We start from the raw sequence: 9,252 nt of genomic DNA on the forward strand, positions 1-9,252 counted from the left end.
CACACACACACACACACACACACACACACACACACACACACACACACCCATCCGCTGCTCCAGGAGGGGCAGCCTCCCTCAGTAACTCAGCATGTCAGCAGATGCAGAGATGTCCTGCCTTTGGGCCATCATGTTAAGGGGAGGAGGAGGGCGGAAGCTGCCGAAGCAGGTGACCTCAAAGCACAGCATGTGGTTTCCAGATGGGCCTCTGGTTACTGCAGTCCCTTCCCTCAGCTTTGCATGTTATTTCCTGGAATGAGGTTGGTCTGAATGGATGAATCCTCTGAACTCTGAGCCAAAAAGAAAATAAATTGGTTTAAGTTTAAAACATCTGTGCTGTCCAGCTTAGCCCAATTCATCTGCCCCCATGGTATCATTCAAGCACTTGTGTTCTGTTCCCTAGTAATCAGTTGCTTTTTTTCTTTTTTGTTCTTAAAGGACTCAGGAAAAACTGTTCAATAGCCTGGAAGACCTGCAAAGTAGCTCTGTGGAAAAGGTTTGCCTGTTAATCAATCAGTCAGCGTTTATTGGTTGTCTCTGCTCTGGGGGCCCATGTATATGGGTTACAAGAGGAAAGAGACAATGGAGAGAGTAAAAGCTAGCATTTATGTAGGGCTTTAAGTTGTACAAAGCACTTTACATCAGTTAACTCCCAACAAACCTGGCAGGGAGGTGCTGTTATTATCTTCATTCTATAAAGGAGGAAACTGAGTCTCAGAGAGGTTAAGTAACTTACCCAGGGTCACACAACTAGTAAGTGTCTGAAGCAGAATTCTAGCTGAAGTCTTCTGGACTCCAAGCCCCATGATTTAGAAATAACGTAGGAGGAGGGGCAGCCAGGTGGCACAGTGGATAGAGTGCTGGCCCTGGAATCAGGAGGACCCAAGTTCAAATCTGGCCTCAGACCAGACACTTGACATTTACTAGCTGTGTGACCCTGGGCAAGTCACCTAACCCCAATTGCCTAAAAAAAAAAAGAAAAGAAATGACACAGGGATCAGGTGAAGTAATATATGAAAAGCACTTTATAAGCTTTAAAAGTCAATGGTTTTTGTTTGTACTAGTAGTACAGAACAGCATACAAGCAGATGCCAAGTTGTACAGTGTCAAGTATGGGTGCTTTAAGAAGACTGAAAGAAAAGATAATTTTGTGGGCCTGAATCATTAGGAAGGACATCCTGGAGAAGACAGGCAGGGGATAACATCATGAAAAGGAGCTTGGAATTAGGAATAATCATTTGAGGGGACTGTTTAGGAATGCAACAAGGATTTTCAGGCTGGCTGAAGCTAAGGGTTTGTTTTGACGAGTAAAGGCAGAAAGGTTGGTTGGGCAAAGTGGAACTAGATTGGGAAGGGCCTTGTACTCTAGGCTGAAGAGTTTGCCATTGATTTTTGGCATCCACTAGGGCGCCATTGAATATTTTGATCAGGGAAAGTGACACGATTCCTATGTTTGAACTGTGTTTAAGAAAGACTAGTCTTGGGGCAGCTAGGTGGCACAGTGGATAGAGCACCAGCCCTGGAGTCAGGAGGTCGAGAGTTCAAATTCAACCTCAGACACATAACACTCATTAGCTGTGTGACCCTGAGCAAGTCGCTTAACCCCAATTGCCTCACCAAACAGAAAAAAAAAAAAAGAAACACTAGTCTAGCAGCCGAGTTCAGCGTAAGAGAAGAGAGCCAGGGAAGCCAGCTTGAGAGGCTCTGGTAAGCTCCAGGTGTAAAGTTATCCTGATCATTCCTAGGCTGTGCTAACTGATTAGAATCAAAATTCTTTGTGCTTTAGTGGATGTTAGAAGCACCCAGCCTAGCTAGCCCTTCCACTGCAGAGATGCTAAAGACCTAGTCCGTATTCTTAATCCCTCATCCCTGAAGTGTAGGGAAGAGCAGTACATGTCCCTCTGCTGGGGAATATCAGCCTTTTCACTTGAGTTTTCTCAGGTTTAAAATTAAATATTTCACCCTGCCCTAGGCAAGTAACCATAGACTCAGAATCACTGCTTTGAAATATACCTTAGAAGTCCTTTTGTCCAACCTGTGTCCTTAAATGACTATTTATAACAGGTATGTTTGTCATTTGGTACTGATGCACCTGCCATAAACTCTTATTACTGACACAAGAGGGGGGGAGAGAGAAAGAATGGCTTGAACCATGGGGATCTGTTGGCACCTTCCATGAGTGATTATGGTCTTCCTGTCCTGGCCCAAACCAGAGCTCATTGATCATTTTCCCTTGGCCACTGAGGATTCGTGGTCCCCATTTGTGAAGTCATCAGAAAGACTGATGATTGTTATCTTGGAGGTGGGGAAAATAATCGTCTTCTCAGTATAAATGGGAGAATGACCAGGTCAGGGCAATGAGTGAGAGCTCTGTGTATATGTTTTACACTAACACTTGTCTTGTTGCTTTTTTTTTTCTACCAAACCGAAACTCTCCTCCCTACAACTCTGTAGTGTGTAGACGGGAAACCACTTGCGCCTGTTGTTGGAGCTGAGGTACATTCGCTGTGCTCTTCACTTGCCATTTGCCTTAACAGGATGTGGTATTTGCTATATGTAGTGTCTGCTCTTATGGGTTTACTGCTCCCCCAGCACGAGGACTGTGTGCTTTGGGGTGGGGTGTCAGATGGAGGCAAGAAGAGAAAGGAACTGATTACCAAGCAGTCTAAACCCCAGTCCCTTATGTGGTTGATTTATCACCTGAATACATACTGAGATCAATGTGGCAGCCTCAGAGTCGATGAATGAGAGGGGTAATGAAAGTCACACAAGCACAGACTTCCCCTTGATGGATGAACAGTTTGTGTTACAAGGAATCATTGTGGAATCATAGATTCAGAGCTGGAAAGTATCTTGGACTAGAGGTCATTAGTCTTAACACACTCCTTTTACAGAGGAGGAAACTGAGGCAAGTGATTTCCCCAGGTCACACATGGAGTAATGGGAAAAAGCTGAGGTTCGAACTTAGGTTGTGCCCGGGCTCCAACTCAAAATGACTCAGGATGATTTTCCCTGTAGAAGCATTCTTCTAGCTGGTGGGTCCTTAGGCCAGCCTACAAAAGACTTGTAAGTGGCTCTTGATTTACAACATGGGACCTTCAGTTTAGAGTTGGAAAGGACCTTGGAGGTCATCTAGTCCAGCCCTCTTCATTTCTTCTTAAGGGAGGAGACCATAGGACAATAAGGTTTGGTCATTTGCCGGGGTCTCACAACTACAAGCAGCTGGGATTCACACTCAGCTTTTCTGGCCCCAGAGCCAGCAGTCTTTCCTTCGCACCCCATTGCCTCAAGTTCACCATTAGCACCACCCTTTCAGCTCTACCTCACTGCCAAGTTCTCACACAATCACTGTAGGGAAATGGAATTCTGGAACTCATTTGGAACTCTGATTCAGGAAGCCATTATAGGGATTCCCTTCTCCCTCCCTTCCCTTCCCCAGAGGTAGCTCCCTATCATGAGGGATTAGGATCAGGAGGTAGGGGCAAAGGAGATATTCCAGGTCCTAATATACTCATGCCTTTGTATCTGCATAACGCAAGACCCCTCTGTGCATCTAGAGGTGCCTCTTCCTAATCTCTTCCTCTTGGTCGGAGAAGTTCTGCCTTTTCTCTCTAATTTGCACTAGAAAGATGCTTTCCCCACCCCACCCCCAGCTTCCACCACAGGAATCCCCAGGAACCCTGGGGGAGGAGGGAGACAGGCAGCCTCTTTTCTGTAGGGACTTCTGCCTCTCCATAACAAGAGATTTCTCCTCTCTACCTGCACTTTGATGGCAGGAGGTGCCTCTGTACTCGTCTGCTTGGCTAAGTAAGAAAAAGCCCCTTTTCACCTTTTTTGTTGTTCTGGTCCTTTTAGTCATGTCTGACTCTTTGTGACCCCTTTTGGGGTTTTCTTGGCAAAGATATTGGAGTGGTTTGCCTCTTCCTTCTCCAGCTCATTTTACAGATGAGGAAACTGAGGCAAACAGGGTTAAGTGACTTGCCTAGTGACTTGTCACACAGCTAGTAAGTGTCTGAAGCCAGATTTTAACTTGGAAAGTTCTTCCTGACTCTATCCACTAAACTACTTAGGTCTCACCTTTACAACTCTGTAAAAGAAAGCCTCTCCAGGCCTCTGGATCTGCACAAGAGGTCCCCTTCAGTGCCTGTAATTCCACATAAGAAAAGACTCCTTTACATCTGTACAAAAAGACAGAGAAGGCCTCTCAGAGATATTGCGTCTCCATAAAAGGACTCTGCAACGTCCTTTCTTCTCCCTACTCCAGGCACATGATTATGTCTCTGTAATAACCTAATAGTAGCCAGCATGTATATAGCACTTTTAAAGTTTGCAAAGTGATAGTATAGATAGACAGACATCTCATTTGAACCTTCAATCAACTGTACATGGTAGGTGCTATTATCATCCCCATTTTATAGATGAGAAACCTGAGTCTTAGAGAGTTTAGGTGACTTGCACAGTCACACAGCCAGTAAATAAGTGTCTGAAATAGGATATGAACACAGGTCTCCCTAACTTTTGAGTCCACGTCCCTATCCACTAGGCTACCTAGCTGCATAATACAGAAGTTCCTGATCTTTATTTTTTCTCTCTAATCGGCACTAGAAAGATGCTTTCCCCGTTTGGCATCCCCTTTTGGCAATCTGGTGCTGCCCATGAACCCCCTTGTCAGATAAGATTTTTAAATAATTAAAAGAAATATCAAATCCAAATAAAGATATAGATATATGTAATTTTTTTTTTTCCATCTGAGTTCATCGATCCCCTGAAATCTGTCAAGGCCATAAGGGCTCTGGAGCCAGAGCAGCTCGACCTGGAGTTAGAAAGACCTGAGTTTAAATCATGCCTCACATTCACTCAGAAATTTCACGTGGTCCTCTGTGACTCAGAGCCTATGCTGGCTCCTGCTGATCATAGCTTTTTTTTTTTCCTAAGGGGTCACAAGCTATCTGTTTAAATTCCCTTCTAGAATGTTGATGGGAGTCAGTATCAGGTTTACTGCGCAGTAGTTTCTGTAATCTCACTTCTTCCCTTTCCCATGATTTTCCTTTCTTCAAAATTATTAAGAATCTTACAATCATATCTGCGAATCCTTTAAGTAAAAATTCTGAGTTATAGTTTTTCTCAGTCAATTCAAATTCATTTAAAGTGGCTAGGTACTAATTTTTTCAGGTCTTACTTTTTAATCATTCTTTAGTGCCTCCTTTGTTTTCTTGCCTTTCCAGTGAGATCATTGTTCTTAATGGAGAAATCAGAAGCAAAATCTCAGAGCAAAGGGCAACTTTCTTTCTTTCATCTGTTAACATTATACCATCTGTTCCTAAACAACAGACCTATCTACACTTCATTGCCCTTTTTGTTCAGAATGACACTCTTGTATTCTCACTAGGTTATTTACTCCCTTCCTCCAGCTTTTCAGTCTGTTTTCATCAGAGAGCTCCTTATGTGGCTCCATCAGTTGTGGGGGATTTTTTAGGCCACTCCTTCTTTTCTTCTTCATGGTGATCGTCTTCAGTCATGTTGTCAGAATTTCGTTCTTGAAAGCCTCCCGTTCTTCATGAAGAGAAACTGTGCCTCTTTTCTCAAGTGATTTAAAACTTGGTTTCCTAAAATATAATATACGTGTCTGACATACCCTGCATTTTCCCCAGCTCCCAGATGATAGGTCAGTTTTTCCCTATATTTCTGTTACTATTTTACCATCTAGTTCTTCCTTTTGAGCTGGAACTAAGGCCATACTAACAGTGATTCTTCATTATTGCCTGTACCTTCTGGGAAATGAATTTATCAACAAGACGAGTCAAGAATTGGTCAGATCATCTACTTTCAGCCCCCAACAGATATCTTATCATTACAGTATCTTGTCTTTGTGCCAGCTTTATAGGCAGTATTTAGGAATGTATCATCTATATCCTCCCTCTGGCTGCCCAGGCTATGCTACTCTCCCACAGTGAATAGATGACCTATGGCACTATCCAGCTCTAAGTAAAGACAGTTAGAATGGCTTTAAAGAATGTATTTGATAAGAATGTAAATGCACCCTGGGTACAACTAACTTGAGACGTTTAGCAAAGACCACAGCCTCGTTATGATAACATAAACCACATTTCTTTTGTCTTCCATAGGACACTCTTTTCCTAGGGGAGAACAAATACCAAACACTACCAGGGAAACTTCCGGGAACTACACACAATGGAGAGCCTGGAACGTCCATCCCACCCACTTCTCAGACCTCCGGGAGCAGCCTGCCAAGCCTGAGTAAGTCCCTCTGGTTTAACCTCTGACCTAAGAGCCCCGGCACCCAGGGCCTGAATAGGCAGACCTCTCCATATATGTTCTGAGAGGCATGCCTGACTATTTTGCTATAGAGCCACATTCTGCCCAATTCTTCGCTTTCTCTAACAAATCCACACCTGGCCATAGCACAAGCTTGGGAAGGAGCCACAGAGAAAGGTCATCTGGTGAGAAGCTTAATCTACATTTACACTTAAGAGGGTCATAATTGAGGTCAAAGTTTAATGAGCATTGTTTAGCTTAATCACAATGAGGAACAAAGCCGATAGATATTCTTTTCTGGGCAACAGGTGCCAGAGAGCTCGTCTGTTGTTTTTGGATGAATATGAAAAACAAACCAAAAAAAAAAAAAAACGCCCCACGACTCACAACTAGTTTGGTTGTAGACACCATCCTCCCTAATCCCCTGGTGTGTGTTTCTGTGGCAAAGGGGCCACTCAGTAATAAATCCATAAAGGTTAGATGTTGCAGCATTGCAGATTGATTGGTTCCTTAAGGAACCATTGATTCCCCCTCTCCACTTGTAAACCAGTGAAATGTCAGTCCCAACTTTCCCTCCTCCCTTGTCGTCCTTCCTTTCCATTTCTTCTCCCCGCTATGAGCTCATGGGTGTATTTTTTTCATTATCTCGTTGGAAAAATAGAACTATCTGAAAACTTAAAGCAAGAGGGAGCCTCAGAGGCTGTTTAATCCAGCCGTCTCATCTTACAGATGGGGAAACTGAGGCTTGTTCTCATTCACAATGGGGCTAGATAGGTAAATGAACTAAACAGGAGGCTGTATTTAGGTCACTTTGTCATTGAGAACCTTGTCCCCACGGCTGCCATGGCCAGAGTTTCCTGACCCCATTTCTTCCTTTAAAACCATAGGCTTGCTAATCTTTCTAGTTAGATCTGATGATCACTATTATAATCATCATCCCCATTTTACAGATGAGGAGACTGAGACTCAGGGAGAACCAATGCTTATCTAGCTTTTAAGTGTCAGAGCCAGGATTTGGACCCAGACCCCTCCTGATTCTAAGTCTAGTATTCTTTCTACTATATGGCACCACATGGTGTATAAAGACTACAAGAGTGAAGGTTTTTGTCAAAAGTGAGAATTTTTTCAAATCCTCCCTCTAATCCTCTTATCTTTGAGGGCTGATAGCTCAGAAATAGGGACTTAAGGATAAAAGGAGCCAAGTAGATGTTTCTAAGGCTCTGACTACTGCTATTTCTACTACTACTGCTACTGATGATGATGATAGCATCCTTAACTTGACCCCTAACTTTAATGTTTGCAGTGTCCTTATATATATATATTCTCCTTTGTTCTTTTGAGACCCCAGTGGAAGTTGGTATACTTCTCACCCTCCAATTTGTGAACCATTTTTAGCAATGTCTGTTTTCCAGTCCCATGGTGGGCTTCTCACAATACTGGTAGTATAGATCTGAGACGAGTTCCCTTTTCCTTTCCCCCATACCGGGCGTCCACATTCAGCCCATCACTTCTTTCCTTTTCCTGACTACTGATGGAGTAGGCCAGGCAGGCAGGTATTTGTGGAGAATTAAAAATTTCCTTAGGAAAAACAGCATCAGAAGCATGGGAAACTGCCCAGAAGAATGAGCAGTGTGATCTATGCGCCTCTTTCTTTGCCTTCCAATGCAGTAATGACTGTTATGGCGCACTAGCCCCAATACTCCACCACAGTTTTGTTTCTCTCTTTCTCTCTGTTTTGTTTTTCTCTCTTGCTCTGTGACACTGTTGTTCATTTCTTTGCTTCCTCATAACTCTGTTGGGCTGGCCTGGGGTCTCTCTTGCTCCTTCATGTGGCTTTTCTGCTTCTTGGATGGTTGGAGCTCGTGGCCGGAGTGTCAGTGCACCGATATTAGGTACTGTGATCATTCCAGGTGAGGCTGGGAGTTAGAATGCCTTTCCCCTGGCAACCTGCACTCATTCTCCATTCCCAATTACTCTGTTTGGTCTTGACTTGCAGTAAAGACATTGTCTTTATGAGAGGGGTGGGGTTCCATCCTTACAGGGTTGTTCCCAAACGCTTAAGAGAAGAACAGAGCCTAGACGGACCTGTAGGCCGCACAGTTTTGAGCAATCAAGTTAACTCTCCAGAAAGTTAAAACCCAGACCAAGCTATGAGACTTTGCATATCCATTTGCAAAATCCTATATGCAAAGCCATATTTCTGTGAGATATTTCCTGCTAAGGCTGAGCGTGGTGGTGTGCCTGTAATCCTTTCTACTTGGGATGCTGAGACTAAAGCTTGGGAATTCTGAGCTTCAGTGGGCTAAATTGATTGGGTGTTCCCCCCTACATCTGACATTGATATGATGAGCCTCCTTCCTATGGTAGCTAGGAAGGATAGAACCAGTCTGGGTTGAAAACAGTAAGTCAGAGCTCCCATGCCAATCAGTAGAGAGGTCAAGCCCATGAGTAGTCACTGAATTTCCAAGGTCAGTGAGATAGATACCTAGTCTTTAAATACAGATACATATATGTGTATATATGTATATATATGGATAGATAGATAGATAGATAGATAGATGTCATTGAACCATGGCATGGATGAGCTGATTCCAAAATGTCATTTAAGAAAATATTTTCCCCTTTCTCTCCGTCATCTTAGTTTTACTGTTTTTCCCTCAGGAGAAACTGAGAGCAATTTGGATAATACTGTCACATCAAATGACCTTTCACCTACTTCTTCTGGAACCGACTCGGGGCCCCAGTCTCCACTAACTCCAGAAATGAAACGGAGTCCTAAAGGCATCAGGAAATTCTGGGGAAAGTAAGTTTGCTGTTGTTTTTGGAGTGGAGGGAGTTTTTAATACAAACCAAATAGGCTAATTTTTTTTTAATACTTTTTAGTTTTTTATACCATAGTCAATTCCATTAAAAACATACACATACATACACACACACACACACACACACACACACACACACACACACACACACACA

The 9,252-nt window shown here is 43.3% G+C and overlaps 1 protein-coding gene and 1 long non-coding RNA gene across 14 annotated transcripts in view; one reads left to right on the plus strand and one right to left on the minus strand.

The window, feature by feature from the left end:
- LOC114033991 (liprin-beta-2-like) overlaps nt 1-9,252 on the plus strand; it is a 198,011-nt gene that overhangs the window by 177,234 nt on the left and 11,525 nt on the right. For all 13 annotated transcript variants that reach the window (XM_027849625.1, XM_027849628.1, XM_027849629.1 and 10 more), the window contains 4 exons: nt 439-496; nt 2,455-2,496; nt 6,126-6,258; nt 8,938-9,079. In XM_027849625.1, coding sequence (XP_027705426.1) covers nt 439-496; nt 2,455-2,496; nt 6,126-6,258; nt 8,938-9,079 — 375 coding nt within the window. The remainder of the gene's footprint in view (nt 1-438; nt 497-2,454; nt 2,497-6,125; nt 6,259-8,937; nt 9,080-9,252) is intronic.
- LOC114033993 overlaps nt 7-9,252 on the minus strand; it is a 15,299-nt gene continuing 6,053 nt past the window's right edge. Inside the window, exons 2-3 of the long non-coding RNA XR_003568059.1 lie at nt 4,078-4,178; nt 7-290 (exon numbers count right to left, since the gene is read on the minus strand). This is a non-coding gene — a long non-coding RNA (uncharacterized LOC114033993). The remainder of the gene's footprint in view (nt 291-4,077; nt 4,179-9,252) is intronic.

Source organism: Vombatus ursinus, unplaced genomic scaffold, assembly GCF_900497805.2.
Source record: "Vombatus ursinus unplaced genomic scaffold, bare-nosed wombat genome assembly UNPS02007822.1, whole genome shotgun sequence".
NCBI lineage: Eukaryota > Metazoa > Chordata > Mammalia > Diprotodontia > Vombatidae > Vombatus > Vombatus ursinus.